Source organism: Epinephelus moara, chromosome 12, assembly GCF_006386435.1.
Source record: "Epinephelus moara isolate mb chromosome 12, YSFRI_EMoa_1.0, whole genome shotgun sequence".
Classification (NCBI taxonomy): Eukaryota; Metazoa; Chordata; class Actinopteri; order Perciformes; family Serranidae; genus Epinephelus; species Epinephelus moara.
This window is the reverse complement of record NC_065517.1, coordinates 41,895,525-41,918,841: the sequence shown is the minus strand read 5'-3', so window position 1 is coordinate 41,918,841 and position 23,317 is coordinate 41,895,525. Positions and strand designations below refer to the sequence as shown.

Sequence of the window (23,317 nt, the reverse complement as noted above, 5' to 3'; positions counted from 1 at the left end):
CTTTTTGCTCTTCTTTGCCTCCTCACACAGAGGAGCTCCTTTTCTTTTGCTAGGCCGTTTTTCACTTGTCTCCAAACTTTGTCCGTCTGCCATTGTGCTCGTGACTCAACTATCTCATGCCCAACTCCTCATAAGGACCAGCTCCAGTCCCTGATTGGCTGACCGACCAATACATGACGCGTTTCCTGCCGTAAAGCAGATTTTTTCCAACCATAACTAAGTAACCTATGTAAACACTGATAGTCTGATTTTACTGTGGACACTACCCTGTGCAACCCACATTATTTTCATCATGATATATTTAGGAAAAGATGCTGTCTGCTGCCTCTTTAAGGTCTTTTTAAGTTAATTTTGTGTCTCTTTGAGGTCTTTTGTCTCCTTATGATTGGCTGGCATCTCTTTGTGTGTCATTTTGAGTCTCATCTTAGTCAGTACATGTTAATTTGACATTTTGCCATCATGTCAAAGCCAAGGACTCCTTGACACGTTTGGCCCCAGAGCCTGTGCCAGGGAGCCCCAGCCAGTAATCCTTCCTTGGTGGTGGAGAATGCTGTCTGACACATTGGAGTATTGAAGTTTAACTCAGCTGAGATGTGGTGATTTTCATATCCATCAAACCCTTCAGTGAGCCCTGACCTGTGTATAAGCTGCATGTGCTCTCTGTTCATGTATCATGACAGAGTCACATCTTCTGTTGGCGTGATAATCTTCTTACATTGAGGAAAAGAGATATTTTCAGTTGCTGTGTCACAGAGGAAACACTGAATGAGAACTAAGCTCACATGGAAACGACTGTACACTGAGAGCGTTTTATTTATAACAGAGCACTTATTTACTCGTGCGACCGAGCCGGCTGTGTGTGTGTGTGTGTGTGTGTGTGTGTGTGTGTGTGTGTGTCCAGTTCATGTTTAGATCGGCAACCAACTGCTGTCAACAACCGTGGTGTGGTGAAAGTAAACAACTCACAGAGCCGCAGTGCAGCTGGCATTCAGACGTCCACGCCTGCCTCTGTGTGTGTGTGTGTGTGTGTGTGTGTGTTTGTGTGTATATACAGTTTGTTTTTGCATGTGTGTGTGTGTGTGTTCCAGATGGCTCGTCCAGCTCACTAGAAAAAACACAGCATCACGTTACAGCCTGCCTTTGTCTCACCTCCCACTGCAGAGCGTGTGTGTCCTGTCTAGTTTGACGTGAGGGCTGCGTTGTGTGGTCATTGTTTCCCCGAGTCAGGAAATGAGAGACAGACAGAAAGCTACCAGCCTTTTACCAGCCATGGACATCCGACCTAAGGGGCCTTGGGTTACGTGCTGTCCGCTGGGAGCCGTGCACGTGGATGTTTAGGTGCTCTGGGAAGGAGATTTTGCTCCTGGGGTGTTTGCCTTTGTCGTGTAGGAACCAGCGCTTCCCCAAGCATGTATGTGGTGTGACTGAGTCAGTGGGACACACATGGTTTAGATTAGCTGACTGTGTGATGCAGCAGGCAGCCTGACCCTGAGCAGAAATACAACCCTGCACAGGAAATGACATCTGCAGAAAGGAAGACGAGCTGTGAAAGGTTAAAAGATGTCAGATAAACATGGGCTGCAGCAACACCCTCATTTAGTGAAATCTAGTTAACAAAAATGAGTCTTACTAAGAATAACATGATCCAGAGAGACAGACAGCTCAGAAACAGCAGACGTGTGGTGCCTGACAGGGATGGAGGCAGACGTATGGACAAAAACAAACTGTCAGATTCATCAGAACTAAACGCAGATGATTTATTCAACCAGTGGCTTGTTGGTGAGACCAGTAACTGCGACAGAGAGGGAACAGAGACAGCCTCTGTTTTCCACAGAGGGCAGCTGGCACCTGTTGATTTGAATGGGAATACCACACACACACACACACACACACACACTATTCTCATCCTCTTTGCCTCTTGTGGTGGCTGCAAAACATCCTCAGCTGCCCATTGTTCACTTTTTAAAGCTGCTTAATCATAAAACTGAATCTGATCTTTGACCACGCCCGTCTCCTCTCCGGCGTTGGAAGATGTGCTCAGAAAAATTATTTTTCACATTTTTCAAAAATATGCGAATGCGTTTCCTCACTGAGAGTAAGATGAAAAGATTGATACCACCATAGACATGTTCAGTAGTGAGCTTGAGAGGAGCTGGTAGATGGATTTTCCTCTGGACAGAGTCAGGCTAGCTGTTTCCCCTGTTTCTAATCTTTATGCTAAGCTAGGCTAACTAGCTACAGGCTGTAGCTTCGTATTTACCACTCACATCAGAGAGCAGTATCTTACTCTCTGCAAGAAAGCGGATTAGTGCAAGTAAAGTAGTATCACCACTAGACTTGCACCGATTACAATTTCTTGGGCCGATACAGATTTCCGATTTGCAGAGTGTTTGGATGGCCGATTCCGATTTCATTTTTTTCAAACCACTTTACAGCTCACAAGACATTGCAATATTTTCTATCTTTGCTTTAATAGAACATTTTAACCAAGACACAACCAGCTCTTCAATAATCATCTCAAACAAACAAACACAAACAGTGACACAGGTTAAGAAACATTTTCCTTTTTGCTCAAATATAACTTCAGGTACAGTATTGAAATAAAGAAGTAAAAAAGGCATACATAAATAAAAACACAGATAAATAAAATAATAACTCTTGGTGTATAGCGTTTGTGGGTAATTTCTTGAATAGACAAAAAAGTAAAAATATCTCCTGTGGAAAATTCACACAGGTCTTCAGGATGTTCCCGCCAGTAAGCGTGCGAACACGCACATCTTCGGCACGTGGACATGCACCTCGTCAGTTTGAAGCGGCACAGTGCAGCAGTGAGAGCTCCGCAGTTCAGTTTAACACGGACAATTAACAACTTCCTCCTTCTCTCTTTTGATGTGTGTGCGTGAATGATTAAGGTGAAAAGCCGCCCTTGTGTCTCTTCCTCACATCGCCCAAGCCGTGAGTTGCACGTGTGTGTGCGCTGCTGATGTTACACCATGTCAATCATGCGGCGCCGATCACGTGAAAACCGGCCCGATTCCGAGCACTGCCGATAAATCGGTGCAAGCCTAATTATGACAGTGTAAGTAGGGTTGCAGCGATATACCGGTTTCAAGGTATACCCTGATATTAAGATTGATGGTTATCGTACAGTGTAAAATTCTTAAGTTTTGTATGATTTACGATGAAGTGTCATCAGCTGTTTTCCTGGAAGTCACAGCATCTGGAGGGGGTAGAAGGGATATGACGCCACTGACAGGCGACCAAATAAAATGCACCATTACCTTGATTAAAATGACAGATTTTCCCTTTCACTATGTTGACAAATAAAGGCGTGTCTCAGACAGAGGCCTGGTCTGGTTGCCAAGCAGTTCATTTATTTATAGAAGTTCTTTGGATGTATAAACGCAGGTTGTTGGCTGCCTCATATTATGTGTCCATTCCTAAATCACCCTGTAAGTTATTCATATTCCTTTGATGCGCTGTCTGTCGCAGTGAGATCAAATGAATGATTCATATCTGATGTGTTATCTGAAGCCTAATTTTTGAACAAGTAATATTTATACTGGTTTAAATAAACAATTTGATTTTATTTCTCGATCTTTGCTGAGCAACAGTTTTGTGTTAAAGGAATTAAAGGCCTGTCCCAAATAAGGCCTGTTGAGTTTTCTGTCCTATTGAGGTAATTGTTTGTCTCCTTGTGGTTGTTTTGTGTCTCTCCAGTCTGCTCATCTCACTTTAGCCATTTTTGCAGCAAAATGTATCTAGTGGATTGATAAAGCAATTGATTATATTATTCTAGTAGGCTACCTAAAGTTTAATTTGTATTTGTCATATCAGTGATTTAAGCAAATAATAGCCCAGGCTTTAGTTTTACGGTACGTACACAACAAAATATAAATCACAGGTCCAGTTGTTTTTGGACGTTTTGATGCGGAAATCTTGAAATAAAAAGTGAAGTATTATCAGCAGAATATATCTGTTAACACAATAAACATGCTGAAAAGACTTTTTTACCTAAATGAAAGTTCAGTTAGGAGCTTTGTCCCTGAGTCTCACCCAGTGACACCCTCAGGTCATGTGGGCTCCAGTAGTCGACTGAGTTCACTTCCTCACATCTTGACTCACATTTAAGTCATCAGTGCTGAACTTGCTCTTTGCTGGCTGATAGCATTTCCTTTAGTTCCTGTCTGCACGTCACAGTGGGGGGTTTACTTTATGAGCTGATAGAAGGTGTGCAGATAAAGGTGCAAAGAGTAGAACAATTACACACACGGCTGCGGCGCTGTTTTCCTTTGAAGGTCGTTTGTGCGTGTTTGTATGAAAGTGTGCCAGAGTGAGAATGTGTTTGTTTAACTCACAAGGGCAGCCCGCCTGACCTCTGTGAGAGTGTGTATAACAGAGAGAAGTCATGTGTACCGTTGTTTGTAAAGCTTTGTGTAATTTGTGGGTGTTTTTCTGCACCGTCAAAGCTTATGAAGCAGGACACAAACATCTCAGTACCACGACCAGTTCGCTCAGAGGAAGCTTGCCTGTTGTGCTGTTGAGGCAGACAAATCGCTGAGTGGTCAACAATTACTTGAAAGCTGCAAAGATTAATTTTTAACATGGTTGTAAATATGTTTTTTACTATAGGGTAATAGTTAAATGGAAAATGAGGTGTCAAGCCAATCAGATAGTTCAGAGCAAGTGCCAAGTGTTGCATCACAGTCTTTTCTATCAGATCAGTAGCTGCACCTGTTTCTTGTCACCATAGTGGTCGATAGCTGCAACTAATGATTATTTTCATTCATTCTGTAGATATTTTCTCGATTATTTATTCAGTCTATGAAATGTCAAAAAATGCTCGTCACAATTTCCCAGATCCCAACGTGACATCTTCAGATTACTTCTTGTGTCAAATCTTCAACAAAAAAAATCAAGTAGATCTTTATTTTCTTCATAAACGACAAAGAAAAGCAGCAAATTCTTAAGGTGCAGACACACCCAAACCGACATCAAAGAACTAGCGGCGACGAAAGCCAACTGTTGCGTCATCTATGTCGCCTCACGTCGCCCTGTGTCAGTTGCATTTGAACACACTACACGGACTACAACCGACGGCCAAGTGGCACGTACGTTCTGCGCCTGCGTGAGAGAGAGCGGAGTGAGAGAGTGGTACATCCTGTCAGCCGAGGGGTTTCCTATCTGTGCAGCCGAGCACCGCAGCACCTCCACGGACTATTACATCCAGACGGTCCCGGTGTTTCCTCCGCAGGCTCCACTTCACTCAGCTGCCCGATAAACCCGCTGCTTCTTCCCACTTTAACCTGAATAACAAACCAGGGCTCGGTGCTCCGGTTGGATCCAAACGGAGAGCCGGGGCTAGCTCAGAGACTAGCGGAGGCTAACTGGCTGTGCTTCCCTCCGGTCATGCTGCGGCTAACGCTCCGCTAGCCGCTCCCAGCTAGCTCCGGTTTGTTATTCAGGTTAAAGTGTGAAGAAGCAGCGGGTCTGTGGGGCAGCTGAGTGAAGTGGAGCCTGAGGAGGAAGCACCGGTTAGCCCCGGTTTCACTACAGGCAGATTCACTCGCTACAGGGGCGAGGAAATAAAACCTGAACAGCCAATCAGAGTGATCTCTCTCACCGACAAGCTCCGCCGCCGATTCAACATGCTCAATCGGCCAAAAAGCCGCCGACGCCAAAGTGCAGACGATGCGGGACACACCGCAAAAACTAGGGCGACAGAGACTCACCGACGGCCCGACTTTGGTCGACAGCCGACCGTCGGCTTGGTGTGTCAGGGCCTTTAGATTTCAAAGGCTAGAAGCAGCAAATGTTTGACATTTTAGCTTGAAAAATGACTGAAATGAGTTTCCTCCATGGGGTGTCTGGGCTCTAGCCTGGTGTTGCCAGACCCAGTTCACAAAACGCCAGTGGGTCTGGACATGGAGTGTACATTTCCTCTGTTACCAAGGGACGGTATCAATGGCTGTCACTCAAAGTGCCCCTTCACGCAACTGGAAAGACGGAAAACCAATCAGAGTAAATGAAACGTGTGACGTAGGCTAGCACAACACCATTGTTGCCGTCTTTGCGGATTACCTCCTCACGGTGGACTCTGAGTTGCCTGGCTGTGATTCTCAGCTTGGTCACTTCCCTGACCTGCTCCTCCATGAGAGCAACTAGCCGAGAAACAACAATAACCACTGGGTTTTCACTGAGTCCCATCTTTTTCCCGATCAACGGAGCCAGTTGGTAAATTAAACTTTTACCAAACCCTGTAGGAAGGACAGCAAACACATCCTTTTATCCAGTAAAAGCTTTTAAAGAAAATGTACATTCCAGTTGGTTCACCACATTTACCATCGCAGTTTCAAAATCAGTAGCCATGTTGGTTGTTTCAAAATGCATTCACTCCACTCCTTGTCCCTCCTGTTCTGATGACATGCCCGCCCCAAAGTAATAAACAGTTGTGATTGGCCCGTAAGCTTTAACCGATGCCAGAATTCGCGTTTATGATTGCATGGCCAGACTGATCTGCGGAGCGAAATAGAATATGAACTCGCAAGATCAGGATGGTTTCACCAGGCTATCTGGGCTCAGCCTTAGAGACAGGGTGAAGAGCTCAGACATCCAGAGGGAGCTCGGAGTAGAGCCGCTGGGCGCCTCCTGTTAGAGGTGTTCTGGGCACATCCCACTGGTAGGAGACCCCGGGGCAGACCCAGAACACACTGGAGGGATTACATATCTCATCTGGTCTGGGAACACCTCAGGGTCCCCCAGGAGGAGCTGGAAAGTGTTGCTGGGGAGAGGGACGTCTGGGGTGATTTGCTCGGCCTGCTGCCCCCACAACCCGGCCTCAGATAAGCGGATGAAAATGGATGAATGAGGCTGGTGGGAATGTCATTGGTTTGGCAATTATGTCATAAAAGAAAAATTTAAAATGAAAATGTCGATCTGGTGATGATGCTAGAGGAAAGGTCAGGGGATCCCCAGAGTCAGGAAGACTTGGCAGTGGCAGTTCATCTAATACAGGAAGTGTTTATGTATTTAAGTCCGGACCAAAGTGGTGACAGACAGATGTTAAAGTCCCAAGAGACACAGCATGAATAAAACTAGTACAAATGTGAGATCAGTGTGAAAGCACAGATAACAACGTATCATACTTAGTGTGTGTTGATATGTTTGTGTGTGTGTGTGTGTGTGTGTGTGTGTGTGTGTGTGTGTGTTGATCTTTGATTTATGGTTCAGTCAAACGGTTCTTTATACTGCAGCTCTGGATGAAGGTCAATGATTAACTCATCCTGGGAGTTCATGTGTGCGTCTGCCAGCTCTGAGGCTTCCAAGTTAAACAAATCCTCTCGAGTTTATCACAAAACAAGGACATTTTTGTCATTCCTCACTTATGAAATGATTCTGTCAATTGGTGAGGCCTTAATAAGACAATGAACATGCGTCAGAGGAATGACCTGGTTAGTTTGCTGTCTTTCAAAACAAAGAGGAGTTAGACTGCAGGTCTCTACATTTTGTTCTTACACAGTGCTTAAACAAGATCCTGCAGGGAGGAGGGGAGATATATACGAAAACAGAGAGGAAAACGGGTGAAATAAAAATACCAAGAAAGGAAAAGGCACAAGCCCAAGGCGAGGTGTAGGAGGAGAGGAAATAGATGAGGAGGAGGAGGAGGAGGAGAAGGAGAGGGGAGTTTGACAGGAAAGAGATCAGCGGAAGGAAGGAGTGGAGGAGGTCAGCCGTATTTAAAATACCTGATCTTTGTTAAAACCAGATCAAAGTGCAGGTGTCTATATTTACTGGTGTATTTTATGGCTTTATTAGTACGTACACAGTGTGTGTGGCAGGAAGTCTGCTGTGGTATGTGGCCTTGGCTCAGCGTGACCCCGCGGTATAATGCTCCGCTGATAATGCCAAATTAATTAATACAGAACATCAGCTCGATGCTGTTCAGCGCGGTTAGCCTCACGGGGTCATTTATTTCCTTTCATCTCAGGATTGTTACTTTCATGTCCCATTAGTCTGTTAATAAAGATTTATCAAATTAGGTCGGTTAATATTTGAAACATTGTTTTTTAACCCAGTTGAACCCATTTTCTAGTGACTGGGCTAACTGACATATCTTATCTAAGTATTTTATCCATCTCCCACAAGTAAGGCTCCTGCATCCTCTGAAATGTTTTATTATGTATAGATTATTTAAATTATTTGAGCTTTTTATTGCCTTTACTGCAGTGCAGCTAAAGGGTGACAGGAAATTGAAAGAGAGATGGTGATGGCACGCAGCAAAGGGCAGCAAGTTGGAATCGAATGCTGCTGCAAAGGACTCAGCCTGCATGCTGTGGACACACTACTCACTGAGCTAGAGGCTGCTGCTGCCCCATCCTCTGAAATGTTGACCTTTACTTGAGAGATTACCATTAAGCCATTTTGATATATGTTTTTCCTTTGAACATCCGTCCACATTATGTCACTACATATGGTGTTTTTAAAAACAGACTGCAGCGCCAAATGTGTGACACTGCTGTCTTCAAAGTTAAATCGACAAATGGTGTTGGACATTGTACTTTGTATGGGACACTTAGAACATTAATTCAGCATTCATTCATTTTCTGTGAACGCTTATCCGGGTACAAGGTCGCGAGGGGGTGGAGCCTATCCCAGCTGACACTGGGTGAGAGGCCGGGTTCATCCTGGACGGGTCACCAGACTATCACAGGACTGACACATAGAGACAGACAACCATTCACACTCACATTCACACCTACGGACAATTTAGAGTCACCAGTTAACCTGCATGTCTTTGGACTGTGGGAGGAAACTGGAGCACCTGGAGGAAACCCACGCTGACACAGGGAGAACATGTCGGAGCACCTGGAGGAAACCCACGCTGACACAGGGAGAACATGTCAGAGCACCCTTTGTTTCCCTCTGGTTAACACTGTCAGCTCAGCCAGGTCCATGTTGAGAACCATGTCTAGGAAACTTTTGCATAGAGGCCCTTTAAGAGTATGTTAAGAGTTTTCATTTTGTGGCTTATTTACTGCAAGTCATGTAGACTTAATATTTCTGTGCAGTACTGGATATTTGCCACTATGTGAGTATGATATAATCAAATTGAATCTTAAAGACTTGAAACATGCTTTGTCCTCATGATAACACATCTAGTGTCAGTTGTTACTGTGATAGGGCTCAACCTTTAACAGCCAGCTGACAGATACACAGCAGTGTTTGGATAGGTGATGATGATGAATGACACCATTGTTGAGAGCAACTGGTTGTGATGGGACACAGCAGCCACCGATCAGTCACTGCTCTCTCCAGAATAACTCAGTAGCTTCAAGTGGAAGAGAAACAGAGGGAGAGGGGGAATGTGCTGTGTCAGATGTAACTTCCTGTCACAACAAAGGGGACATTCAGCCGTACAGCAAAGCCAAAAAAAAGAGAACACACAGATTTTGTTCATATATTTAAGTGGCACTTCTATTGTTTTTCATGTTGTGTATAATGCTGCCAAATGCCCTCTGGTAATGCATGTTAACCAGTGTCTTTGTTGTCACTGCTTTGGATGTCATGTTGCAGTGGCGTCACCCTGTGTGGGAGCACTGTGGTCATGTGTTTGTGTTGTTGACTCCATACAGAAGTTCCTGTTAAGGCCTCACATGCAACAGATATTGAAGCCATGATATTTCAATTCCTAAGGAAGTCCTTGTGCCAGAGAATGCTTCGTATTGCAGTAACACTGAGCACCTTAACTACAATTTAACTTCCACATTGAGTAACAACCAGAGCAAGCAGTAGGTTCCCCGGGTCAGGGTCACTCACTGGGCCCAGTTTTAGAAACAATAGAGTATTAAACATCCGGCAAAATACACAAATATACAAGATGAGAAGTGTTTTCAAGGAGCAATAGCAAAACCAGTGCCAAATAGAGAAACAATAGGACTAAGATAAGCACAAGAGTTACTAAAAATGAACTAAAATGGTGGACTCCAGCTGATAATCAGTGTTCGATGTGTCACACATTAGACACAGCTCTGGGGCATTAAAGCAGCGCCATCTGTACTTTCAATTTTCTTGTAAATTAAAGGTACAAAGCATTTACATGTATCAGAGCTGGAGGTGTAAATTACAAATAAGGATTTGGTGTGATCATATGATTTAAAATTTTGGACTTTAAAAGCATCAGAAAACATTTATAACCTCTGTGTGGACGGTGGCGATCTCTGTTTATTCCTGACAGCAAGCGGCAAAAACAAAATCCTCCGTCAAACACAACCACACAAATTCGAGCCCCCTCTCCCACGGAGCACAACAGCAAAAGGTGGCGGCCATGTTACATTCAGTTAAGCACGATTAAACACAGAAAACATACCTGACAGCAAGCGGCAAAAACAAACACAACCATAGAACTCGAGCCCCTACACAAATTAAGTGACACAGTTCATAAAATGAACTTATAAATGAATATAGTTTATCAGAGCAAAAACACTGAAATTGCTACGAGAGCAATGTGGCTCACCTCTCCCACAGAGCACAACCGGAAAGAAGGGGAGAGGTGAGGTGAGAGACGGCCCTTTATAGGTGGGGTACGCCCAACAGGTGAGCGTAGGGGTGCAGAAACTGAGTGTCTGATGTCACACATATTTACTACGGAGGCCTACAACATGACATCATTAAACTCTGTCCTGCTTCACATGTAGTAAATATGACCATAAACAATATCAGTGATTACAGTTACACAACCTGTGTGAGGTCATCCTGACATGACCAGCACTGATGGTTCACACTGTCTTAGCTAGGCTAGGCTAAACCTCACTAGCAAACTGTATCCTGAGATGAGTTGGCTGTGTGAGAGCTGCTATTCTTAGTCCCTGCTGGTGTCGTGCTCATTAGCTGACTGCCTGGGAATTCAACACACTGCTGGCTCGTCTGTGCGTCTGACTCACTGACCGTCTTGTGTTTAAAGCTGTACGTCTCATCATGTGAGTGTGAGATGAGTCTGAATCAGAGCAGAGGAAACATAGCTGCACACCCTTCACAGAGCAAAACACAACTGGTTCTCAGACAATCTAACATTTATAATCCAGGGATATTTTTATGACAGGTGCTGGCGTGAAGCGTGTGTCATAACATTACAGCTGTATGTGAACCGTCTGGGAACATACTCTTCTAAATCATGATAGAAAGTCTTGTTGGGGCTTGTTGGCCAGGATTTGACATGTGTTAGAAAAGGTTGTGCCAGCTGATTCTATATCTTTCTAACCTGTCTTCACCTGTCTGTCTCTCTTGTAGCCGCAGGACAGGTCACTACACTGTGCAACAGAACCAGAGCGCACATCATGGAGACAGGCCTGGGCCCTCCGCTACCACCAGCGGTACAAAAACCACCAGCACTGACCCACCGTCACTACTCAACCCAAGCGTGTCTGCTTGCCCCAGGTCTCAGGTCCCCTCCAGCCCAAAGACAGGCTGCAGCCCCAAACACAGTCCAAACTCCAGGTCCAGACAGCGGCCACCATGTCAGCGCTGCAACTCTCAGGTAGGCTGTGAATGATTAGATAGATTTGTCATGGTAGCTCACTTACAAGTTGATTTTTAGAGATGATACGCCGTCTCATGGCGGTCACTTCCTGTCAACATTACAGATCAGAAGCACAGAGAGTCGTTGACTAGAGATGATACACCGTCTCATGGTGGTCGAAATAAAGTTGTCACCCCTCAGACAATTCTACAAAATACATCATTAAACCTTTAAAAAATAATATGGTTCCATTATTAAACTATTTTACGACTCTGTATTGTTTGCCTTCCATAAATATCAGTGCCTGTATGTTCGTTGTCAGCCCTGTATTTGTGTTTCACTTTACACTGCCAGTGGTGTTGGGATTCACAGGCAGCAACCTTTTCTGCTGTCGCACCAGCTCAGGGTAAGAATGTCTACTATAAATGTCTAAATCGTAACTGTTAAAATTTTACAGGGGGTTCTGTTGGCAGGCGTACAACTGTTGTCCCTCATATGTTTAAAGTAATTTACAGCGTTACAGGAGGGCTGTGTTTTCAGTCTCACTGGTGATTTCTGTGAGAATGAGCGTAGCCTCAACAACAGCACGGAGACTCTGTAATCACCCAACAAATAAACTCAAATGAAATGCCTTTTTAGGGAAAGCTGAGGGAACTGGAGAGACGTGCTCTGATGTGTGTTTAAATCCCAGGTGTTTTATGGCCCCTTTTCAGACTTGTTCAGTCAGCCTGTAAATACTGTGCTGCCATTTGTTTTTTTCCTGTGCATCATATCTGACATGTAGGTGCAGAAACAAGATATGAAACACGAATGGGAACTTGAAACGAAATAAATCCTTATCTGTGTATATGTGCCTTTACATGTTTTGTAGGACTCTCTGGACGAGCTGGAGATGGACGACTATTGGAAGGAGGTAGAGAATATCACTCGCTCAGGAGAAGGAGCAGGGAGGGGAGAGGGCGGAGGAGAAGGGGAAGTGCAAGAGGAGGAGCAGCCGAAAATTCCTGAGGGTAGGATACACTGTGTCCATGGATCGTCCTGAAAGAGATATAAATCACCCCTTTTCTTTCATCTCCTAGTGAACACAGACACTCATTTCATCATGTGTGTTTTTATTCTTGATTTAAAGTGTTCTACATATAGAAGAGATGATGTAGTGGCAGGCCTCATGTGAACACATCACACTTTGGTTTTACTTGACCTTATACTTCATTCTACTTAACTCAGATCTGTTGTCCTCGTTCGTGGACACTTTTTGTGCCTTCTAGTGGTAGTAAGAGAACAATACACTAATTAATGTAAAACAAGATGGCAGCCATCTCTGCCAAGTCAGTCTGCAGCCGATCCTGACACAAAAGTGGACAAAACCTGATCACATTTTATGGTTTATTTTTATTTATGATTAATAATGTTTGTAGTTTGATATGGCAACACATTTGACCAATGTCTTTGACTCGTTCAAAGGCATTGGGACTTTATTATCGTCTCGTTTGAGGACTTTTTATCGTTGTGTGTTTAGTTTTCTACACTTATCAGGTTCTACTGATCCCCAATAGCTTTGAGAAATTAAAAATGCATACCAAACAAAAGTTGGGGTCTCAGGAGGTCAAATATTGGTCAAATTGGTCACAGAACTGAATTAGTGTAGAGTATAGGGCTGTCAACTCTTAGTTTTCCACTTATACCCAATTTATGTGATTCAAAGACTGTTCAGGCACCTCAGTGTGCAGAAATATTTGAAAACACCACTTTTAAAAAAGGCAACATTCCTTTTTCTCCTCGCCTAAATGTAGTGTCACTTTATCACACAGAGATGAAACGCTAGAAGCACGACGCCAGTAAAACAATTGTTTTCCTATGATACGGCACGTCTGACCGGCGTTCAAGCGTCTTTTCAAACGGGCGTTTTTCCGGCGTCTTTTTAGACGTGCGTTTCTAGACGCGCGTAGACGCTGAAAAGTTAAAATATTTTCAACTTTTTTGAGCGTCAGACGCCAGTAGCTAGCGCGCATTGAATAAGTGCTTCCAGCGTTTCAAGCGTCTTTGAAGCGTCCGCGTCTCTAGCGTCTCATTTCTGTGTGATCACCCTCTTATTTGGGCCCCTTTCCAACAAGATAGCATAACATGGTTGGTGCCAACGGATGTCTGAGGTCCTTTAGTTTAATGTGATACCTGTGTCTTCACTGAAGCTTTAAAACTGAGCCCGAAACAGCAGGTTTTGTTTGCTAAAAATGACTCTGCCTCACTGACCTTCAGCTCTGCATGTCATACCTGCTGCTTCCCTTCATTGTCTTGTTTTCTCTGTACTCTGGCCTTTATTTTAGGAGCCCCTGATGTTTGGTGAGACATAAGAGCTTAGTTAATCAGACAGCAGTCCGCCCCACATGCTTACACTACAGGACCGCACCATTTCACAATTTCTTGACGCATGATTAACACTTGTACCTTCTGTAGTTATGACCCTCGGCACATCCCTTAGGGAAATCGGGAAGCAATGCAGCAGTAACGTTATGAATGGAAAGCAGAAACAAACCTCCGTGAGCTGAAATGGAGAAAGAAAGGCGTCTTTCAACGGCAAGTTCAGCTTCAAAGCTTTGCCAGATGGTTCTCTGGATAAGACCAAAGTTATTTGCATTTATGTCCAGAGTACGTCGAGCTGCTTAAAACATTTAATTAAAACTTTTAATTACTTAAAAGTAAACCAAGCAAATTTATACTGTTCAGAAAGATTACATGAAATAATTAGCCCTCCATATTCCTCTCTACCCTTCAGCTTCAGTAGCTCTCAGTCTCAGACAGGTCGTGACCCCTGATCTGGAGAGACCGTTATGAAATGTAAATACTCGCTCTTTATCAGAATCACTCTGCCGGCTCAGACTTGTGCGGACGAGCTCTGTGCTGCCCTGCACGCGAGGTATGCAACTGGTGTGTGTATTTATGAGTCTTATTTAGCCTGTTTATGAAAACTATTGTTCTCTGAAGCAAACACACACTTCCTGATGTATGTGTGTTTCCAGCTCTGTCTGTGGTCACACCTTTCCCTTTCCTGCACCTGTAGGAGCGCCTCATGAAGATAAATGGAGACTTCTGTCCTCATTTTTCAAACTGATATCCTCCTCTTCTGTACTTTGAGTCACAGAGGTGTGACAGTGATGTACCATGTCAGGAATAAATCAATAGATATTAAATCTACCTCTTATTTTCTCTTTCAGAGGGCGAGCAGGAGGAGGCGTGGCTCACAGAGGCGGGACTAGCACGGCTGTTTGATGATTCACTAGCAGCTGATCAGGATCAGGTGTCAATCTAACTCTTATCTAAATAGTTAGTCACAGTTTATCAGCTTCATATTTGCAGTCCACATCTCACAGTGAGCATAAACTTCTACTGTTTACTCGTGCCATGTTTGGAGACTGACTGAAGGAGGCATTAGACAGATAGGTTGAATAATATACTGCAGAGATATGATACTCACTGACTAATGCCTGATTGATTGATTGATTGATTGATTGATTGATTGATTGATTGACAGGAAGAAGACAGCGCTGTGTTCCTGTCCACGCTGACCAGATCTCAGGCGGCAGCAGTAGAAAGACGTGTGGCATCACTACAGCAGACGTTGCTGCGGCGACGCAACAGGCAACACGTTCCTGATGTTCGGGATATATTCAGACCCCCTGAAAAGGTTCAGACATGCACACACACATGAACACAAACTAATTACACAGTATCAACACTAAAAGTGAATCTGAGAGGATAAACTACATTTACAGGTGTTCAGCTGTGACTGTGACGCCGACTAAAATTCATTCATCAAACATTTTAATCTGAGCGGCTCCAAAGTAAAGACCTCATCAAAGAAATAGTTCTACATTTTGGAAAATGTGCTTAATCGCTTTCTCGCTGAGAAGATTGATACTGCTTGTGCTAAATATGAACCTAGCGCTAGCAGCCTGTTAGCTTAGCATAGGATAAAGACAGGAAACCAGGGGAAGCAGCTAGCCTGGCTGTGTTAAACCACGTTTGCTCAATCTGTATGAAAAATGTGAAGTGTATAAACTACAAGTTGCGGTTTCACAGGGGTTACGCACTGGACCCAGAGGGCCTCTCCCAAACCACCTATATCCTCTCCCTGTCCACTTCCACTCTGTCTCTGCATTCATGCGGAGTGTCCCCAACATTAAGTGCCATCCCAGACTAACCAGTGAGGAATGGAAGTGGGTTATTAAACTCTCCAGCAACGACACCTGCACTGATTCTGACTTACTGTGTTCATCATGGAAGACGCTCCGTACAAACAGAGTTCTGCACTGTGATAACACAAAGGCTAATGTGAATATTTGCTCACAAAAGAGGGTTAAAACCATTCAAACAAAATGAAGTCAGCAGAAAAAACTGCATATCTGACTTTCACACACGCCGCGTCTTTAACTGCGTATAGCCTGTTAACCTGCAATCCTGAGTGCAGAGCTGATCTTCTTCCAGGTAGGGCTGCAACGATTAGTTGACTAATCAATGACTAATCGACTATTAAAATAATTGGTGACTATTTTAGTAGTCGACTAATCGGTTTGAGTCTTTTTCCATAGACAAGTACTATAAAAGTACCCAAAATACTCTTACTGCAGCTTCTTATGTTCAGATATTGGCAGCTTTACACACTCTCACATGACAGTGAACTAAAACCCTTTGGCGTGAGTACGAAACAAGACATTAGATGACATCATTCTGGGGTTTGGGAGAGACAGACCGACATTTTTCAATTCACATTTTTCGATAAAATGATTAGTCGACTAATCGAAGAAATAATCCACAGATTAGTGGACGATGAAAATAATCATTAGCTGCAGCCCTTCTTCCAGGAGCTGTTTATAAGTGTGACCTATCGTCCGTGGGACAGATGTAAAGCTCTGGGCAGCCCTGCACTGACATGATCCACCTTTCCATATTCATCACAGACTGATATTTACAGAAAGGGAAAGATATCTGTCGGCTGTGATTGGACGGTCCTCGTCATGACATTCGGTGCACGCAGCTTCATTCCAAAAGTTGAACTCAGTTAATCTCAGGCGCAGCTGTTGTGCCCTGAAAAGTAGCCCCTTGGGGATTGAAAACAATGAATTTGAGGGTGCAAATGAAGCGGCATGTGAACGACCACTTAGAGGGTTTGATCCTCTAAGGTACACAAAAGCTGAACAAGACCTCTCTGGGCAACAAAAATGTTGTAATTAATTTTCATTACCTGAAATAGGGCTACAGCTGCAACTATACTCTTTCAATGTGGGGTTACACCTTAGTTATGTTACCTACCAATATTTGCTGTGGTAGCAACCTGTCAATGGACGGCCCCCACCTTTGTTCTTTCTGCTGCAGTTTGGTATCTCAACATGGGGTCAATGGGGATCGAGTTGCTCTTGGAGCCAGCCTCAAGTGGCCATTTGAGGAACTGCAGTTTTTGGAGCTTCTTTTAGAGGCTGCTGCTTGGCCGGACGATTTCTGTAACTAAGCAGAGCCAGGCTTCCCCCTGCTTAGCTTCATCTATATGCTAAGCTAAGCTAAGCTAACCAGCTGTCAGTTGTAGCCTCGTATTAAATTGATAGACATGTGAGTGGTATTGATCTTCTCATGTGACTCTGATTATTATATTCTTTTCAGTGTTAATTTAGCTCTGTGATGCATCACCTGATATTGTGTATCTTCATGATCTCTTTCCTCTTTGATAGCATGAATTTAACATCCCACCACAGGATAGAGACATTTCCTTTTTTTTATCTCACCACAAAGGAAGTGGTATTTGCTAAATTTGTTTGTTGTCACTTCTCCTGTCTGGTGGTAATCAGTAACCAAATGCCAAGCAGTTTTTTACACCACAAAATCCCACTCCATCACGTCAATTCATATTCAGTATATGGAAAACATTTGCATTGTTTATGGTAGAAATAGAAGTACTGCTCCTCCTCCAAACGACTGCGGTCAGCAGGATAAACTGTTTCACGTAGACACACAGTTTGTCCACTAATTAACAGACAAGATAATATGTAACATGAACAATGTAACGGGGAGGGGGACCTGTGTGTGAATTTGTGACCGGTTGAACATTACACTGTGTGCTGTTAACTTTGTGTCTCTGTGTGTCGCAGGATGAGGAGCCGAGTACACTCAAAGGGGGAAGTGAGAACGGACAAAAAGATGTCACTTCAGCTGGTGTGTGCAACATACTCATGCACACACACACACACACACACACACACACACACACACGTACAGTATGAGTCACTGTGGAGAATGACAAACTGAGGCCCACATAGCAACACATCTTGGAAATAATAGAAAAGATTAAACAATGTCATGTAATTCAACAGATAACAATACAACACAACAGCATTTGCTGATTTAGTGTAAACTTTTCTATAATGTACATCACTGTTAAATTGGTGGCAGAGCCAGGTGAAGCCAAAACATTTATTTATTCACCAACAGAGAAGTAACAGGTAGAGAAGAGGCAGCAGGCCTCTCTTTCTTCCTCTTTCTGCTGCAGTACTGTGACACTATCTCCAGAAATACATATTCAATTCTCATTTTCTGTGTATATGAAACTGTACTCAACCTACATGAACACATTTTTATTTCACCACTTGTGTGTTCGTATCTTTTATTTCTTCTGTGTGTGTATCTCAACAGAAACAGAGACAGAACTGAACGTGGAAGTGGCCTTTTCAGAGCAGGCGCTCACCTACAGGGACAACCACCAGAAGTTAAAGGTCACCACAAGCACCAACTCACCTGATGACAAACTACCGGTAAGTCACATACCTGCACACACACACACTGAATACAAAGGCTGTGTGCACATTCACTTCCTCAGCTTCCTTGTAGCTCCAGTTAATAAACTGTGCACTGATTTAAACTAGACTGGCATGCACCTTATGCAATGCTACTCTGAGTTAGCATTCTTTAGTGCAGGGTTATATCAGCGCTTGTGTCGATAACTTATTAATCATTGGGTCAATTATTACCTGAGAGATAGCAGACACAGAGATCTGACAACAGATATTTAAAGTGACAGATCACCCCCAAATCTCATGTGCTGCTCATCAGTTCAGATTGTTTTGGTGTGAGCTGCAGAGTGTTGGAGATATCAGCCGTAGAGATGTCTGTCTTCTCTCCAGTATAATGGAACTAGATGTCACTCAACTTGTTGTGCTCAAAGTGCCAAAAAATACATTTGAAAAACTCAACAGCAATGTCTCTTTCCAGAAATCATGACCTGGTTACTCAAGATAATCCACTGCTAGGGATGGGAATAAAAAAACAGTTCCAGGTGAGAACTGGGGGGTAAATATCTAACATTAGCATCATGCAGGCAGACTAAGCACTTTTTTTTTTTTTTTTTTTGTTCAAGAAAACAGTTGAACATTGAAGCCTTTGCACACCTGAGTGACACGCGTGCCTTTTTTCCTGCTCTGTTTCTACACTGTGTTCAGACTCAGATAATAAAACAGATGCGTGGATGAAAACCTGCGTAAGCATGCTCTTTGTCCACACAGATAATTAATCAGGAATCTATAAGGCTGCTAAGCAAAATCAATAATGGCATTGGTATCAGTATGATCTTATCAATTGACCTATGGCTAAGCCCCGCCCCCCTCCACTCACTTGGACAAACTATCAACATTCAGTGACCGGCGCTATGGCAGGTGTCACAGTACACGGCATTTCACAGGAGGCAACTGATGATTTTTGGGGACATAACGATCAGATGTCATTGAGAAGTAACCAAAAGGGCCTAAACTACGCATTGGAGGGATATATTCATCATTTTATTGTTGAGAAGGTCGATGAAAAGCTTAAATTACAAGCCAAAATTTACAGGTCACAGTGTACGCTTGTGAACCGCATCTGGTTGCCGTCACCATCAAAGACAACAAGTTAAAGTGCCACTGAAGTTAAGGTTTTTGGCTCAGAATATGAGAAAAGGATAACGGCCTTTTTACCATCTTTACCAAGAGTGTCTCTCCGTTAGTTTGGTGCTACAGTATTTACACTGAATCATTCAGCATAACGTTTGCCAACCTTTGTTATCTCTGCCATTACAGATAAGTTAATGAAGCTAAGCTCCAGAAGTTAACGTTAGCTTAACTAGAGCCCTTTGGACAACAGCTAACAATGATGTACGATCACCAAAGTACAAAACTAGAACAAAATAGGCTAATGAACTCCCAGCAAACAAGGTGACATGATGAACAACGCAGCTAGGAGCTAACGTTAGGCTAACTTTAGCTAACGTTAGCTAGAGATGTTAAAGATAACTTTATATTTCTTTCCAGCAAAGTGACAATATGTTGCCTCAAACACAATGTTGACTTACCTTAGAACAGATGTAGACATCATTGTTAATCTTATTCACGTTGAGTTGATGTTGTGGTCTAACGTTACCACACAACTTTATCCAAAGGAGACACTTTTCTCGGTTGAGATGTGGTTTAAAGTGTAAAAAATACACCTGGTCGCCCAGCCTCTCAGGATACCTTGTGTCAGAGTTGCATGTACCCCATGCACACCGTTTGACCATTTTTAAACTTCACATCTCAGAAAAAGCTCATAAAACTGAACAAACTGACTTTCTGTAATGCATTTCAATGGACGTCCAGGCAGAGAATGTCCCAGTGTATGGGAATGGCTATACGCACTGTGATTGGCTCATCGTGTCTGAGGGCGGGGCTTAGCCATAGGTCAATTTCCGTCCCTATCCACGGGGCAGAGGGAACTTGAACTCAGAGGCTCGTGCTCGTGACAGAGTGAGATGTAAACGTTAGTGGCGTCCTCATCAGCTGAGTTGTAATGTTAGCTAGCTCAGGTAGCAGTAGATGCACGCTTCCTCCTGCTCGCTGATACGGTTGGTGGGGGTAATTTGGTAGAAGGAAAATAGTTCCTACATGAAACTGCTCACAACAAGGTCTGTGGATTATCTTGAGTAACCAGGTCATGATTTCTGGAAAGAGACTTTGATGTTGAGTTTTTCAAATGCATTTTTTGGCGCTCTGAGCTCCACAAGCTGAGTGACATCTAGTTCCATTATACTGGAGAGAAGACAGACATCTCTACAGCTGATATCTCCAACACTCTGCAGCTCACACCAAAACAATCTACACTGATAACAGCACTACAGGTCAGAGTTAAAATGGCTGAATCCAAATGTCCACCCTCTGGACTTGCGGACTGAGCCCTGCCAGACTTGAGTGGTACACATACTGAGACGAGTTCACCGTCATCACGCAAAGTCTGCAACGGCAGAGACCGCAAGCCGCTGGTAGACAGCCGTCCCTGCAGATAACAGGATATAAATCTCATGTGTGGGCTTATTTCGTGAGTGAACAAAATAGATTTCTGTGAAACATGTAGACTGCAGACATTCACACACAGAGATGTTTGAGCTATGACCAAATAAACTGGGTAGGCCTGTTAGTTACACCAGAAGATCTTCGTTAGTTGTTTGTTGGCCACTTTTCAAGCCTATATATATTTGACAATATACTGCGCAGTCTACAGGGTAGGCTGCAATAATACAGTGCATTTTGATTATCTTCTTAAACCTATATTTCCTCATATTTCTCATGATGTTGTTGCCAATATGTTCCTGTGATTTTGGAGTGAACTGTCCCTTTAAGAAACTTTTTAGATGTGACAGAATGTTTATCTGTGTTGTCCTTGAATGTAACACAATCAGAAAATAGCTGAATATGAGCCGGCATGGAGTTTTAAAACTTAAGAAGTATCTACTTCTGCACGTTTTACATTATGTTTTTATTGTGTTGTCATGTCAACAATTTTGCCTTTTGATGCAATAAAAACAGGATACAGAGTGAAGAATGAAGCGTGAAATCCAGCAGCATACATTAGAATATTGTATATGTACAGTTAGACTTGCATTGAGCGTGCAGAATGACGTGACAGGTTGTGTGAGCAGTGTGAGTGCTGGTCTGTGGTGACACCTGGTGGTTAAAGCTGGTGTAACAGATTGAGTCTGTGTTGTGAGTTCATAAAAGGACAGTAGCCTCTTCTAATAAAGTTCCAGCCAACATTCAATATGAAAGTCCGGAACCAATTTGGCTTTGTGTTTACTGTTAATATCCTCTCCTCGGTCACTGACGCCCCTCTGTCTCCTGCTCTCTTTGTTTTTCCTCCTCAGAACTTCAAGCTGCTCCGAGATAAAACAGGTCAGACCAGAATAGGAGATCTGTCTCCTCTGGACATGAAAAAGGTACCTGTCTGTTTATTTTATGATTTATAATTCTATGATGTCTTCATGACGCAAATGACCCTGTAAGAGATTAGTTACTGAGTTGTTCCAGAAAACAGTAAATATTTGATATCGTGGTCTTGTTTGTGTTTCTGTCTGATTGTAATGTTGTGTCAGGTTCGAAGACTGGTGCTGGTGGAGTCGACGGCTCTGTTTGACACTGCTGGGATAGACCTGAAGCCGCACAAAGCTGTCAAAGTTAAGACTAAAGGTAGACACACCACACACACACACACACACACACACACACACACACACACACACACACACACACACACACTTAAAAAGAAAGGCATATTCAGCTGAGAGAACCCTAAAAGTACACGTGCTTCCTCATCACAAACAAAAATGTCACACTCAGACGTGCACAGACAGAAAAAGTAAAAACAACACAAGCAGCATTTACACAGACTAAAACTGACACACACAAAGTTTTTCCAGGTAAACATGCATGTTTACTGTATTAAGATATTTCTGGTTTACTAAATATTTGTGCTCGTGTGTGTGTGTGTGTGTGTGTGTGTGTGTGTGTGTGTGTGTGCAGAAAGTGGTCTGTTTGGTGTTCCTCTTGCCACTCTATTGGAACAGGACCAGAGACGAGCTCCTGGGACCAAAGTGCCATTCATACTGCAGAGGGTGAGTGAGTGAGCCAGTTAGTCACATCGTCCATCTGAGAGACAGACTGTTCAACATTACAGCTGTAATGAGAAGAAATATTACAACAGTATATATTATATATTAGTGCTGGATCTTTCTATATTTCTCATATCATGTCACAATTCACATTACACACAGTGCACCCAGAATCTACAGTGTGTGGGGCTGACTTTACTTTCTCCAGTTCATGTTTTACCTTTAAATCTCTCTTTATGATTCCTAGATTATTAATCATATTGAGGACGAGGGATTAGACACAGAAGGGCTGCTACGGATCCCTGGAGCGGCCACCAGAGTCAAGGTTTGTTACAGCATGACCGGCACCTGAACAGACACACTGTGAAATGATAAAACTGTGAGTGGGGTTTCTACGCAGTGTGGAAAAGTATTTTATATTTAGGCAGCACAGAGCCACTGCAGGTGGGGCGTGGATGATTGGGAAACAATATGGAGTGAAACAAAGTTAAATGATTATAATTCATGAAGCAAAAACAAACAAACAAACAATAGTTTGTTGATGCCATCATGTTGACTTTTATTACATTTAAATATTTAAAGAGGCAACAGACAGGATTAGTTTCTTTTTAGCTTGGCGCCACCTAGCGTCAGTGGTGTTGCGTCACACTGTGGCAACGACCAAACTGAGCGTGGGGATCAGAGATAATGAATCAAATGTAGGCTGTAAAGCCACCAGTATACCTCTATGTATATGTAGAATGAGAAGGTGTGTGGACACTCTACTAAATAAATGAGTAAAGAGACCGAGCAACAATTATCAGATTTATCTGAAGAAAAAACAAATAGTAATGCAAATAATTATAGCAGAATGTACAGTACCAGTACAAACA

General features: G+C 43.2%; 2 protein-coding genes across 3 annotated transcripts in view; one reads left to right on the top strand and one right to left on the bottom strand.

Moving 5' to 3' along the window:
- The window catches only part of LOC126398287 (zinc finger protein DPF3), a 423,217-nt gene that overhangs the window by 200,064 nt on the left and 199,836 nt on the right, over positions 1 to 23,317 (bottom strand). The gene's annotated exons all lie outside the window — the stretch shown is intronic.
- The window catches only part of arhgap18 (Rho GTPase activating protein 18), a 32,341-nt gene that overhangs the window by 3,298 nt on the left and 5,726 nt on the right, over positions 1 to 23,317 (top strand). Inside the window, exons 2-11 of the mRNA XM_050057454.1 lie at positions 11,287 to 11,533; positions 12,387 to 12,525; positions 14,728 to 14,810; positions 15,045 to 15,197; positions 17,653 to 17,716; positions 18,194 to 18,312; positions 21,702 to 21,773; positions 21,930 to 22,023; positions 22,357 to 22,448; positions 22,693 to 22,770. Coding sequence (XP_049913411.1) covers positions 11,287 to 11,533; positions 12,387 to 12,525; positions 14,728 to 14,810; positions 15,045 to 15,197; positions 17,653 to 17,716; positions 18,194 to 18,312; positions 21,702 to 21,773; positions 21,930 to 22,023; positions 22,357 to 22,448; positions 22,693 to 22,770 — 1,141 coding nt within the window. The remainder of the gene's footprint in view (positions 1 to 11,286; positions 11,534 to 12,386; positions 12,526 to 14,727; positions 14,811 to 15,044; positions 15,198 to 17,652; positions 17,717 to 18,193; positions 18,313 to 21,701; positions 21,774 to 21,929; positions 22,024 to 22,356; positions 22,449 to 22,692; positions 22,771 to 23,317) is intronic.